The sequence below is a fragment of the Somniosus microcephalus genome, chromosome 1 (genome assembly GCF_052327205.1).
Source record: "Somniosus microcephalus isolate GS21.2 chromosome 1, FLI_Smic_1.0, whole genome shotgun sequence".
Lineage (NCBI taxonomy): Eukaryota > Metazoa > Chordata > Chondrichthyes > Squaliformes > Somniosidae > Somniosus > Somniosus microcephalus.
Window position 1 is genome coordinate 293,744,943 of NC_140987.1, and position 15,153 is coordinate 293,760,095.

At 42.4% G+C, this 15,153-nt stretch overlaps 1 protein-coding gene across 4 annotated transcripts in view; it reads left to right on the plus strand.

The window, feature by feature from the left end:
• LOC147124841 (receptor-type tyrosine-protein phosphatase delta) overlaps window positions 1–15,153 on the plus strand; it is a 148,983-nt gene that overhangs the window by 31,049 nt on the left and 102,781 nt on the right. For 2 of the 4 annotated variants that reach the window (XM_085993914.1, XM_085993920.1), the window contains 2 exons: window positions 717–758; window positions 1,282–1,379. In XM_085993914.1, coding sequence (XP_085850040.1) covers window positions 717–758; window positions 1,282–1,379 — 140 coding nt within the window. The remainder of the gene's footprint in view (window positions 1–716; window positions 759–1,281; window positions 1,380–15,153) is intronic. The other 2 variants (XM_085993928.1, XM_085993934.1) reach the window with 1 other exon arrangement.

Genomic DNA, 15,153 nt, shown 5'->3' on the forward strand with positions numbered 1-15,153 from the left:
AGATGTTGACATAAAAATCAGTGAAATGCTTTCTAACCCTCTCCTGATATGTTAAATTGCCCTAGAAATTAATGAAGGGCAGTGGAGAGTTTTTGATGAATGTTTACAGTCATAAGGAAAGCTGGCAGGGTTGCGAGGAGAGCTCCAGAATCTGGCTCCTCTTGGAGAACGGTGTTTATGCCAGCAGTAGATTGTCGGAACAATCAAGGGGTTTGGCGTTGGGGCAGGAGAAGTTGAGCCTGGGACCGTCATATAGGCCGGCGTAGCTAGCTTACTTATGTCACACTGAGCAAAATAAATCAAATGGTAATATTTGCACCTTTCCCCCCAGCCCACCTCCCTTGCAATCTGCAACCAGTTTTTGAAGTTGTAATTGTGTTGCAAGCTGTGTGTGTTTTGAAATTGCTCAATAATGCTGGTGCATGGTATTTGCATTCAGCCTGTCATTAAAACTAAACTGCATGTAAATGTCTGCTGTGTGAGTCATTTTTATTAGCCAAACCTATATGGAGATGAAATTTAAAACTTTTTTCCCCTTTTTGGAAACATAGGCAATTAAATGATTTAATCAAAGTTTTTAAAAAAAAAACATTTTCAGTCAGCATCTCTACCAATTTTGATTTATTTTCCCAGTATTTTATGTGAAGTTTTCCATCTCATTTTTCTTTGGTGGAAGAGCAGAAACTTTATTTATACCCACCCCATTTTCTTTACAGGTTCAGGTGTCTCCAGTTACCATGGTAACCTCCATTCGACAAGTTAGTTTCCCCCTGACATTAGTTCACGTGATCTTTCTTCTGAACCCTCTTCTCTCCTTTCAGGCTTCTGGCTGTTTGTTGTGTAGTTCACATTCCGCAGTTCTCATTCTAACTTGATACAGATAGCATTTCGTACATTGCAGGAAGAAAAGTTTGAAGTGACAACGCTGTCATTACTCAAAGCAGCAGTCAACGTCAGGGCTAACTTTTCATCTTCTCTGCCCAGCTAACCTCAGCAACATGCAGCCCAAACCTTTTTTTTCCCCTTTTTCACTTTAGGAATGTGAGCTTTCAAAGCATGCTAGGTGACTGTTAATTGCCTTGAGAGCTCTTCTCTTCTGAGCATGTCCTGCTTTGAGTAATCAAACTGTGTCTGCCTGCTTTTTTTCCTCTCCACATCAAACATGGTTACTAGTTTACACGTCAAGCTCTTCTAACAATTGCTTTTCAGACTTGTGTTGTGCTGCTGTGTCATTAAACACTGCCTTTGTAACACACGTTATATTCTTGTCCAATTTGTCAGGCATGGCCAACCACCCACCAATCCCTATCTCAGAGCTTGCTGATCACATTGAGCGGTTGAAAGCCAATGACAACTTGAAGTTCTCACAAGAGTATGAGGTAAATCAGTTTTTGTTCTTACCATGTACTTATTTTTCATGTTTGCTTTAAAATACGTTGCAGAATGCAGCTAGAATAAAGAAAGGAGATAATATCTTGTTTTTTTTTAAGTGATCACTTATATTTAATCTTTTTTTGTTATGTCCTTTAGTCTTAATCATTCATAATACCTTTTACAGGAATGGAATTATTTTCTAGTAAAATCGGAGCTTTGGTCCTATCTCCCCACAAATGAGGTTTTTAATTAGTCCTCAGACCACTGAAGCAAAGCATCTGAGAAGAAAACTCAGTTTTAAAAATGGAGAATAGAAAATCTTAAAATAGGACAGTGATGCTATCGAATGAATCTTGAATTTAAACATTTTTTGTCATAATTAGGTGATAATGTACATTTGTGATGTGGTGCTGAATGAAGCAACATTTGCAGAACTGAAGTTCAAATCCACAAAACACTAGAGGTACACAGTCAGCATCTGTAAAGAGAATAGGTTAACAAATGCTGGCCAACCTGCTGTGTATTTGTAACATTTTCTGGGGTTTTTTAAATTACCAGCATTTCCAGTTATTTTCTTTTTATCTTGAAGTTCAAACCCATCAGACTCTAGGCTCAAAAAGCAAAATACTGCAGACATAAAATAAAAACAGAAAATACTGGAAACGCTCAGCAGATCAGGCAGCATTTGTGGAGTAAGGAAAGCAGGGCTATCGTTACTGAGGTTGCTACAAATGAACAGCTTGTAAGGAAAAAAGAGCCAGCAAAAGGAGAGTGGGGAGAAAAAAAGAATGATCTATGGAAGACAGGAGATGATTAATTGATGAGTGATAATGGTGTGACAAAATGAGGCAATAATAATAACATAAGACGTAGGAGCAGTAGGTGGTTGTTCGGCCCCTCGAGCCTGCTCTGCCATTCAATAAGATCATGGCTGATCTGATCTTGGCCTCAACTCCACTTCCCTGCCCGCTCCCCATAACCCTCGACTCCCTTACCGTTCAAAAATCTGTTTATCTCCACCTTAAATATATTCAACAACCCAGCCTCCACCGCTCTCTGGGGAAGAGAATTCCAAATAATGAGAGAAATTAGAGAATAAAAGATGTATCTGAGACCCAGAGGATGTGTAAAGGGTTACAGCAGAAAGCAGAGGGGTTTATAGTGATAGGATTCTGACAAAAGGTCATCACATTGAAACATTTGCCCTGCCTTCCTCTCTACACCGATGCTGCCTGACCAGCTGAGTGTTTTCAACTCTAGGCCTAGGCTTGGTATTATTCCACACTGTTATTACTTTGCAATCACACCTTCATTATTTATGACATAACCTTGTTATAGTATAGTATTTAATATTTTTCCATTTGTTTACCAAACACTGGACTTGTGTTATTTCAACTCCTGACCCCCGATCCCGAGCCGCCATTCTCCTTGGGCTTTGCCAGAATTCCAAGGAGAATCGCGGTGGGGAGGAAGGTGCACCATTTCCAGGCAATGTGTTCTCTGGCTTCTGCCAACGCCACAGTTAAAATGGAGTCTCATCATCTGCATCCTTTCAACAATCAAATAATAACACAAAATTATGACTGATAAGATTATTTTCTTCAGTTCTCAATTTCTGTCATTTGTGGCTATGTTTTGCTTAAGCAATGATATTAGATGGTATTATTAGAGGCACCAACTGAAGGGAGTTACAGAGCCCAACCATTGCTACTGGCCATTTACAGGAACCCTGGCCTGATCTGGAAAAACGGTATTTTTTTTGTTGCAATTTCTTCCATTCTTTTGTTCCTGTAGCACACAGCATTCCCCTGTCCAAAAACGGGACAGACAACCTATCTCCTGGCCTTTCAATGCCAGTGCTCTAAAACTGCCTATAATGGAATGTGCGAGGATGATCTGGGGTGATTTGGACTACAATTTTTCATTCTCATTGTCAGGAAAGAATTAACCTCTGTTCAGCTAACAGCCCCTGACTGTTACAGCTGAGGGGGGGAAAGAAGTCTAAACTCTCAAGATAATGTATGTGAGCACAACTTTTTTGACGTAAGAAATATTTTTCAAGATGTCAAACAGAATGCTTGTGGACTTATCCATAAACATGTATGAATGACTGTTTTGGAATTTGAGTAAATTCGAACCAACAACCAGCAAAGCTGCTATAATTGAGATGAGCTTGAATCTCGGTTTTACATAGTGGCCCTGAATCAGATGCCTCCCGGGGGGAAATGCTTCCGATCCACAAATAAAATGCCCGCCTACCTGGAGCCTCGGGATCCACGGACACTCCTGGTCCTCGGCCTCTCCGGGTACCCGTGGGTAGAGGCCAATGTACTCGGGCGCAGGCGGTTCGCAAGCGCCCCTAGGATCATGTGGGCCGACCCAACCAATGACAGAAGGGGAATCCCCATTCATGCTCACGGAAATTCCGTATGTATAGAAACCCCATAAGTATGAATGGGAATACCCCAAAAATACATCTATACATCAAATACATTTTTAAAAATCATATTTTTAAAATTAATTAAAATGGCATTTAATTAAATATTTAAAACAAACATTTTATTTTTTGGAAATAAATTTGCATATTTTAAAGGGGCTAAAAATAAACACCTTATTTCACACGTTTTTAAATGTATAAATTGTTGATAAAATTTAATTTTTCTGTTTTTTTTAAACTCTTACGCTGGTAAAAGCAGGCTCTACCCCTGTTTTTACCAGGCTTAAGAATTTCACGGGCATTCGCTGGGCAGAAGTTGGACAAATAGCCCAACTCTCCGCCCGCAGATGCCCTTTTCCCAGGGATGCGGAGCATCTGTCAAGAGAATTCTTGGCGATCGCAAGTTCTGGGTTTTAGCGTTTGCGCAGCGCATGCCTAAACCTGGAACTTGCACGGCCCCTATGGGCGCGTACACACTTCGCACATTATGGCTCAGTATTTACAGCACAGAAACAGGCCATTCGGCCCAACAGGTCCTTGCTGGTGTTTATGCTCCACACGAGGCTCCTCCCACCCATCTTCATCTAACCCCATCAGCATATCCTTCTATTCCTTTCTCCCTCATGTGTTTACCTAACATTCTCTTAAATGCATCTATGCTAGTCGCCTCAACTACTCCCTGTGGTAGAGAGTTCCACAATCTAACCACTCTCTGGGGAAAGATTTCCTGAATTCCCTATTGGATTTATTAGTGACTATCTTATATTTATGGCTTGTAGTTCTGGACTCCCCCACAAGTGGAAACATCTCTACGTCTACCCTTTCATAATCTTAAAGAGCTCTCTCAGGTCGCCCCTCAGTTATCTCTTTTATAGAGAAAAGAGCCCCGGCCTGTTCAATCTTTCCTGATAGGTATAATCTCTCAGTTCTGATTTTTGTTTGCACCTTCTTCAGTGCCTCTATATCCTTTTTATAATATAGAGACCAGAACTGTTCACAGTTCTCCAAGTGTGGTCCAACCAAGGTTGTATACAAGTTTAACATAATATCTCTGCTTTTCAATTCTATTCCTCTAGAAATGAACCCCAGACCTTTGCTTTCTTTTTATGGCCTTATTAACCTGCATCACTACTTTTCGTGATCTGTGTATCTGTAGCATCAGATCCCTCTGCTCATCTACCCCATTTAGACACTTCCAAGTAAGACGTGACCTCCTTATTTTTCTTAACAAAATGTAATACCTCGCACTTAACTGTGTTGAAATTCACTTGCCAATTACATGCCCATTCTGCAAGTTTATTAATGTCTTCCTGTATTTTGTCGCAGTCATCCTCTGTATTAACTACAACCACCCCCCCCCCCACACACACAATTTGGTGTCATTGTCAAATTTTGAAATTGTGGTTCCGATTCCCGAGTCCAAATCGTTTATGTAAATGATAAACAACAGTGTTCCGATGTTCTGATCACCGATCCTTGTGGAACATCACTTTGTACCTTTTGCCAATCTGTGTAGCTGGCCAGGAGTTTCAGCTTTGGGCGCAATCGGCGATCCAAGTGCAGATTGTGCTCAATATTGCGTTAGTTTTCAGATGAGTTTTTTGCTCAAGTTTCCGCTCAAACTCAATTGTGTATCGCCGAATGTAAAATCTTCCATGAACCAGCATAATCGGGCAGCGTTTTATAACGTAATTTTTTTTTACTTTGCATTAAAAAATATCCCTTTATATTTTTAAGAGCAGTAACCTTGGTGCAGTTTTATTAATACAGCTGAAAATGGGTTTATCACAAAAAATAACCATTTTTAATCAGTGTCTAGTCCACCACCTGTGAGTAACCCAATTTTAAATAATGGAAAATTACTTTAAAAAAAACTATACAGAATCATTTACTAGTTACATTGGTGTAGACTCGTCAGTTTCTTAGAAAATCAAAAAATAATAATATTTAAAAACTTTTAAAACATACCTATTGGTGTCTTTTGCGCTGGTATGGCCGATTTCCGGCGAATTGTACAGAAGAAATCCAGCGCAACCTGGCGGAAACTCCAGCCAATACCTTCAACCCCTGCTCTCTGCTTCCTGTTTTGTAGACAGCTTGATATTCATTCTGCTACTTGTCCCCAACTCCACATGTTCTGACCTTAATCATGAGTCTACTACGCGGTACCTTATCGAAGGTCTTTTGAAAATCCAAATATATTACATCTATACTACATTACCCTAATCTACCCTTTCTGTTACTTCTTCAAAGAATTCAATAAGGTTGGTCAAGTATGACCTTATATTTTGAAATCCATGCCGACCACTCTTTATTATGTTTTCAGTTTCTAGATGTTTTTCTATTACATCTTTGAGTAAAGATTCCATTACCTTTCCTACCACCGACGTTAAGCTAATTGGTCTATAATTACCTGGACTTGCTTTATCTCCCTTTTTATTTGTAGGAATCATATTAGCTGTCCGCCAGTCCTCTGGCACTATTCCCTTTTCTAATGAATTCTAATGAATTTTCCAATGGTGTTGATCAAAAGATACTTGAATGTGCCTTACGTTTCGTATGGTTGGGCACAGAAAGATCCCACCACCCTCCCTGATCAAATAAAACTAACAGATTGCAGTTCTCTTGCTAGTAGTCATTTTTTTGTTACTCAGATGAGTTTTGCTTCATTTCTGATTTTTCAAAATGTGAAATTGTGTTATTGGCTCTACTTACAATTGATTACGGTCAAATTGTTCAGTCTTGTCAGGAATGTAAAGCCCTATCTGAATAAGTGCCAACTTGTTACAATTGCACTATGCTAATCACAGAATACATTTATCTTCATGATTTATGAAACTGTCCTTAGCTTTGAATTGGAGTAAGCAATGAATGTTTGAAGGCTAACTGCTGGGGACTATATAATTTCTTAAATGATTCAATTTTAGTAGTCAAAATATACGAAGTGTGTTTTTCATTATAAGAATATGTAAATAAAATCTTTATAAAAACCCACAAAGGAGATAAGTAAAAGGGGCAAAAGGGCAATTTATAATCTTGTACTTGTCACTGAGGAAAGCATCTGCTCAGTGGTAGTGCATTCTTCAACTTAACTATGGGAGAAGAGAATAAATGCAAGTCTTGGTTTTATTCAGTTGGGACAATTTTAACCTAACTCATCTAGTGGGAAACAGGCGGTATCAGATTGGATTTTCCTCTTTGTCGACTTCACTGGAAGGGAAAATTGGGTGGGGCGTATAACGGGCAGCCGATCCAATACCGCCAGCTTTCTGCTCCCGCCCAAGATGAAAGTTACTCCCCATATATATGAACTTTTGGAAGACATGATTAGGGGCCCCACAAGAGACCTGTGGCTGAAGGGAAAGTTCTTGGGATAAAGGAGGAAGTTGTAAATTGGAAAATCAATTGGCTAAATAATAAAAAAGTAAAAATCAGTGATTGATGTTGGTTGTTCTAATTGGACAGTTGTGATTAGTCTGGAAGAATCTTGAAGAATCAGCCTTGGATACCTGCTGTTTGCAATATTCACAAACAATCAGGACGGACTTGTTAATTCTCCTATGCTGTGGTTGAGTTTACTTCTTGACAAAGCACTATCTGAGTGTGACGTGCAAAAATACATCACATTTTAATGTCATCACATTTATGATGCAACCAAGGAAAGCCCCTTCCATGAGTAACATCACCTTTCTCCTAAATGTGTTCCCACCTCCAAAATGGAGGCAGAATCCAGAAGAAACAAAAAAACAGATAAGTATAAGATTTTAGAAAAAGGTAAGATAGATAATGCTAAACAGTTATATTAAAGTTAAATAAATATAGGACAGATAGCTAACTAGACTTAGTGGCCGAGATTTTCCAGGGGGTCAGTGGGCACGATCAGTGGCGGGTCGGGTGGGAAAGTGTTTTTGTTTTCCCCAGCGGGTCAGGACCTCACTGTGAACCCGCCGCCACACACCTTTCCCAATGTCGAGTCTGCCAGCGCTGAGCAGACCCGACACACAGCGGCGGGAGAACCAATTCAGGTAATTATGACCTTGTTTAGAGATCATTAAGAATACATTTGAGCTCACCTTTTGATTTTATGTGCTCGCCCACAGGGTCCACGTTGGCCATGGACCATGCCTGTCAAGCTGAGGCGGGAGTTCAGTGGTCATTCAATCAGCTGTTGAGTTGACAGCTTCAAATGTACAGTAAAAGCTCCCACCTTATAGAGATATCTTCCATCAGCCACAAGCATTTCACTGCATCACTGTATTTCCACAACAGATTCACCAAGCTGAAAGTCTTTACACAAGTCTCCATCTAGTCTGACCTCATTACCTCTCTCACCATTGACAGAATGCTTCTGTCATCTCTACTTCACCTGCCATCTATTACATCAGCATGGGTGCCCTTTGTACTGTCTCACCTTGGTCCTCAGAATCGGACCACGATCAGCCCCAACGCCAGCAGCACCAGGCACACCAGCAGCACCAACAACAACAACACCAACCTTCTCCACAATCAGCTGGTGCTGCACAGGACACAGGGCATCAGCACCTGACCACATTGCTGCCCGGGCAGCCAGGGATGGCCTCACCCATGGCCAGATATACTTCACTTGATAGTGAAACAGTTTGGGTGGAGGTAAGGAATAATAAGGGGAAAAAAACACTAGTGGGTGTAGTCTATAGGCCTCCGAACAGTTGCAACTCTGTTGGACGGAGTATTAATCAGGAAATAGTTGAGGCTTGTAATAAGGGAACAGCTATAATTATGGGGGATTTTAATTATCATATTAACTGGACAAATCAAATTGGGCAGAGCAGCCTGGAGGAAGAGTTCATTGAGTGTATTAGGGATGGGTTTCTTGAGCAGTATGTAACTGAACCGACCAGGGGGCAAGCAACCTTAGATTTGGTCCTGTGTAATGAGAGAGGATTAATTAAAAATGTCCTAGTAAAGGATCCCCTTGGAATGAGTGACCATAACATGGTTGAGTTCCATATTCAATTAGAGGGTGAGAAGGTTGGATCTCAAACAAGCGTGCTGAGCTTGAATAAAGGAGACTATGAAGGTATGAGAGCGGAATTAATTAGAGTGGACTGGGAAAATAGATTAAAGGGTAAGACGGTACATGACCAGTGGTGTACATTTAAGGAGTTATTTTACAACTTCCAAGAAAAATATATTCCACTGAGGAAAAAAGGGTGTAAAAGAAAAGATAGCCATCCGTGGCTAAGTAAAGTAATTAAGGATAGTATCCGACTAAAAACAAGGGCATATAAGGTAGCCAAATCTAGTGGGAGGATGGAAGATTGGGAAGTCTTTAAAAGACAGCAAAAAATAACAAAAAGATTGATTAAGAAAGGGAAGATAGATTATGAAAGTAAATTAGCAAAAAATATAAAAACAGACAGTAAAAGTTTCTATAGTTATATAAAAAGAAAAAGGGTGGCTAAAGTAAATGTTGGTCCCTTAGAGGATGAGACCGGGAAATTAATGGTGGGAAACATGGAGATGGCAAAAACACTGAACAATTATTTTGTATCAGTCTTTACAGTAGAGGACACTAAGAATATCCCAACACTGGACAAACAGGGGGCTCTAGTGGGGGAGGAACTAAATACAATTAAAATCACTAAGGAAGTGGTACTTGGTAAAATAATGGGACTCAAGGCGGATAAATCCCCTGGACCTGATGGCTTGCATCCCAGGGTCTTGAGGGAAGTAGCGGTAGGGATTGTGGATGCATTGGTAATAATTTTCCAAAACTCACTGGACTCAGCAAAGGTCCCGGCAGATTGGAAAACTGCTAATGTAACACCCTTATTTAAAAAGGGTAGTAGGCAGAAGGCTGGAAACTATAGACCTGTTAGCCTAACATCTGTGGTTGGTAAAATGTTAGAGTCCATTATTAAGGAGACAGTAACGGGACATTTGGATAAACATAATTTAATAGGGCAAACTCAGCATGGTTTCATGAAGGGGAAATCATGTTTAACAAATTTGCTTGAGTTTTTTGAGGAAGTAACATACAGGGTGGATAAAGGGGAACCAGTGGACGTAGTGTATTTAGACTTCCAAAAGGCATTTGACAAGGTGCCACACAAAAGATTATTGCTCAAGATAAAAAATCACGGGATTGGGGGTAATATTCTGGCATGGGTGGAGGATTGGCTCTCTAACAGAAAGCAGAGAGTTGGGATAAATGGTTCGTTCTCAGATTGGCAACCAGTAACTAGTGGTGTTCCGCAGGGGTCAGTGCTGGGTCCCCAACTCTTTACAATCTACATTAACGATTTGGAGGAGGGGACCGAGTGTAACATATCAAAGTTTGCAGATGATACAAAGATGGGACGGAAAGTAGTGAGTGAGGAGGACATAAAAAACCTGCAAAGGGACATAGACAGGCTAAGTAAGTGGGCAGAGATTTGGCAGATGGAATACAATACTGGAAAGTGTGAGGTTATGCACTTTGGCAGGAAAAATCATAGAGCAAGTTATTATCTTAATGGCAAGAAACTGGAAAGTACTGTAGTACAAAGGGATCTGGGGGTCCTGGTGCACGAAACTCAAAAAGTTAGTATGCAGGTGCAGCAAGTGATCAAGAAGGCCAATGGAATGTTGGCTTTTATTGCTAGGGAGTTGGAATATAAAAGCAGGGAGGTATTGCTGCAGTTGTACAAGGTATTGGTGAGGCCACACCTGGAATACTGCATACAGTTTTGGTGTCCATACTTAAGAAAAGACATACTTGCTCTCGAGTCAGTACAAAGAAGGTTCACTCGGTTAATCCTGGGGATGAGGGGGTGGTCATATGAGGAGAGGTTGAGTAGATTGGGACTCTACTCATTGGAGTTCAGAAGAATGAGAGGCGATCTTATTGAAACATATAAGATTGTGAAGGGGCTTGATCGGGTGGATGCGGTGAGGATGTTCCCAATGATGGGTGAAACTAGAACTAGGGGGCATAATCTTAAAATAAGGGGCTGCTCATTCAAAACTGAGATGAGGAGAAACTTCTTCACTCAGAGGGTGGTAGGTTTGTGGAATTTGCTGCCCCAGAAAGCTGTGGAAGCTACATCATTAAATAAATTTAAAACAGAAATAGATAGTTTCCTAGAAGTAAAGGGAATAAAGGGTTACGGGGAGCGGGCAGGAAATTGGACATGAGTCTGGGTTCGGAATGGTCATGGCCCTGTGGGTAGTGGAGCGGGCCCAGGGGCCGTGTAGCCTTGTTCTGCTCCTACTGTGTTCTAATTCTGTTAGATTTCAGGAGATGGTTTTATTCCTGTTCCTGGCTGGGGTGGAGATCGCCTTTACAGAAGGTAAGTACTGTAACAAATATAGGGACAGAGTGATCTCCTGGAAGAATTTCGATCGCCTAGATGGGTCGGAGAGGAATTTCCCAGATTTTTTTCTCCCAAATTGGCCATTGGGTCTTTATCTGGTTTTTCGCCTCTCCCGGGAGATCACATGGGTTCGGGTGGATGCAGAGTGATAGAAGATTTGAGGTTAGGGTCAGATCAGCCATGATCTTATTGAATGGTGGAGCAGGCTCGAGGGGCCGATTGGCCTACTCCTGCTCCTATTTCTTATGTTCTTATGTTCTTATGTACACCCTGGCTGCCACATGATGCATCAGGTTGGCACCACCCCACACCAACACCATAAAGCATCCCTACAATGCCCAAGCCATTCCTTTCACACTCATCACCATTGCGAGGGGTACCATTATGTCTCACCATTCACTGCAACTCACTAAGCCACTTCCAAAGGTTCTCACAAATCTGTCCAAGAACGCAAAGTGTTGAAAATAAAGATTTCAATGTTTGACACCACATTAACAGAAACTTCACATGAACATTGCATAAAACACCCAAATGCCTACCCTTGCGTGTTGTTAGTTGATATGATTGCACTAGGATGAGGGTGGCTAGTGAGATAAGGATGTGATAATATAGGTAGAGAGGGATGGGTAAGTTGGTGTGAGTAAGGATGTGCAGGAGTAGGGTAGGGAAGACAGAGTGATGGGGATGTGATGAGAGGCACAGCAGGATGAGGTTGAGTGTGGCTTTGTAGTAACGTTTTGTGATCTAATGCGATAATTGAAAGGTTTGCGCCACTGCACCTAGGTCCCCCTGACCATATACCTGTTTGTGCCCTCCTCTGTAATGTGCAACCAGGCTGTGTTGATCTCCTGGGGAGGTCTCTTCCACCCATGGGAAGGGAAGAGGACCTCCTTGCGTGCTGTGACTCCCTCCATAAGCATATGGAGGGAGTCCTGGGAGAGTCTGGGTGCAGGCGTGCACCACTTGTCAGTGTTTGCAGCACCTCAATGCTGTAGAACACTGACAGCACAAATGTCAAATTAAAGTTGGCCATGCTCCCTTTAAGGAAACTGGCTGATGACGTGTCATCAAATGATATCACCAGACCCACTTCCTCTAATTGGCCGGGAAATGTGCTGGGAGGGCTTAACAAGCCCCATCAAGGGAAAATGCATTTCACAGAGCGGGCTGGAGCCAGCAGCGGGGTCGGGACCCGCCACCAATATCGCCCGCAGAGGTTAGCAAAATCCCGGCCTAAGTGATTTTGCCAGTATTTGGGAAAAGTATCTTGCAAGTCAACTGCCCAGCCCAGTGGAAAACTGTTTTTGTTTATTTCTTCCTAGAACAAACATTTCTGCTTTTAAAAAATACAAAAATTGCAACTGATTTATTATAAGAGGGAAAATCTAATGGTGTGTTTAGCACAAGCACAGATTTATAAATCTAATGATGAACTAGAAATGCGTATATCTGTAAGGGAGCAAACAGCTAGGTAGTCGAGGGTTTTATTAATCATTGCATCATTCCATTCCATTCAAACAATAGTTACCTCTGTGAATGGACATTAGCAAAATTTAAATTTTGGCAATGTTTTTGTTGATTTGCAAATATATCATTTAATGATCTAAATATCTTCAAAATACATCCTTGTGTAACTCTAATGATTGTCAGTAATTTCTTCCCCTTTTTTCCCCACAATCTTCTCCCTGAAGACAATGGCATTACAGCAATTGTCCAGTACTTCAACTCAGTTTATGAGCTTAGGCAGTGGCTATTCTACCATGAGGGGCTATCACAGCTGAGCCCATTCCTATCTACAGCCAGCAGCTACTTCAGTCTCTGATCGAAAGCATCACCTGCTGAGTCTGCTCTTACCAGAAATGAGAAAATCACGCACAGTGTCCACCATAACTTTCTGATATGTGCTGTTGGAAGGTGGAGCTCCCCAAAAGAGCAGAAAGTTGGAAAATTACCCCTTGCACGTACGCTGTCCAGTTTTGTCACTGCATAGCAAGCAAGGAGGGTAACCTCTCCCCATCCTCATGAGACTGACGTCAGTTCTAGTGTCTTCACTGTAGCTCAGCTGAGATGAGCTAACTTTTCATTCAAAAAATCCAGGACACTCTTGGTCGGTATTGTGTAATATCGCACTGCACTGAGCAATCATCCTCTGAGGCATGATGGGTCCCTCATAGGCTACACGCTTAAACAAATGGAAGAATGCATTCCTCGGGTGAAAAAGCAACATGATTTATATAAAGTGCAGCACTAATGGACTGTGTTTTCCTATCCGTCGACAGGATCATGATTACCCACACAATAGTACAGAACTCGGTTATGCCTTCCTGACAGGAACTAAGCAGGAGCTAGATGCTCCCCAATGTGGACAGAGGAAAAACTGAAGGCTGAGTCACTGTACCTTCCTCTCTGCACCTAGCTAGTTACAATGTGCACACAGGTAGAGCCTTGCACCAGATCGTTCATGTACCTTCTTTGCTAGGGATGATGCATGGACAGGTATAATACAATGCCATAAAATGTTCAATGAATTTACAATTTATTGAGATACACTTATAAAAACAGTATTAGCTCCAGCCTTAGAGAGCATTTGCTGAGTTTTCTTCTGTGCTGTAGAATTTCTTGTCTGACCCATCACAGTTCCACCATAGAGAGAGCATCTCAAATTGGACAATAATAACAATAACACTTTGTTGATGCTCAGCTGGACTGTTCAGTGTTCGAAGTAACCTATTGTTAATTATTTGCTTTTTTCCTTGTCAATATTCTGCCTTCCCCTATTCTCATGGCATGAATTCCTTTGGGGGTCAGGTTACCCTCATCCAGCTAGCTCAGGTTGCAATTATTCATGTGTGAGCTTTGTCAGTGATTTATGGTAGGTTATTTGACCTCAGGAATTGTGGGGGTAGACGATCACAGCTGAACTTAATCAGAGCTGCACATTTCTGCGCTTGCAGCATTAGTCCCGTCTTCACACTGAGATCACCCGTCCTGTCTTCACACTGAGATCACCCGTCCCGTCTTCACACTGAGATCACCCGTCCCGTCTTCACACTGAGATCACCCGTCCTGTCTTCACACTGAGATCACCCGTCCTGTCTTCACACTGAGATCACCCGTCCTGTCTTCACACTGAGATCACCCGTCCTGTCTTCACACTGAGATCACCCGTCCCGTCTTCACACTGAGATCACCCGTCCTGTCTTCACACTGAGATCACCCGTCCCGTCTTCACACTGAGATCACCCGTCCCGTCTTCACACTGAGATCACCCGTCCTGTCTTCACACTGAGATCACCCGTCCCGTCTTCACACTGAGATCACCCGTCCTGTCTTCACACTGAGATCACCCGTCCCGTCTTCACACTGAGATCACCCGTCCTGTCTTCACACTGAGATCACCCGTCCTGTCTTCACACTGAGATCACCCGTCCTGTCTTCACACTGAGATCACCCGTCCCGTCTTCACACTGAGATCACCCGTCCTGTCTTCACACTGAGATCACCCGTCCTGTCTTCACACTGAGATCACCCGTCCTGTCTTCACACTGAGATCACCCGTCCCGTCTTCACACTGAGATCACCCGTCCTGTCTTCACACTGAGATCACCCGTCCTGTCTTCACACTGAGATCACCCGTCCTGTCTTCACACTGAGATCACCCGTCCCGTCTTCACACTGAGATCACCCGTCCTGTCTTCACACTGAGATCACCCGTCCCGTCTTCACACTGAGATCACCCGTCCTGTCTTCACACTGAGATCACCCGTCCTGTCTTCACACTGAGATCACCCGTCCCGTCTTCACACTGAGATCACCCGTCCCGTCTTCACACTGAGATCACCCGTCCCGTCTTCACACTGAGATCACCCGTCCTGTCTTCACACTGAGATCACCCGTCCTGTCTTCACACTGAGATCACCCGTCCTGTCTTCACACTGAGATCACCCGTCCTGTCTTCACACTGAGATCACCCGTCCTGTCTTCACACTGAGATCACCCGTCCCA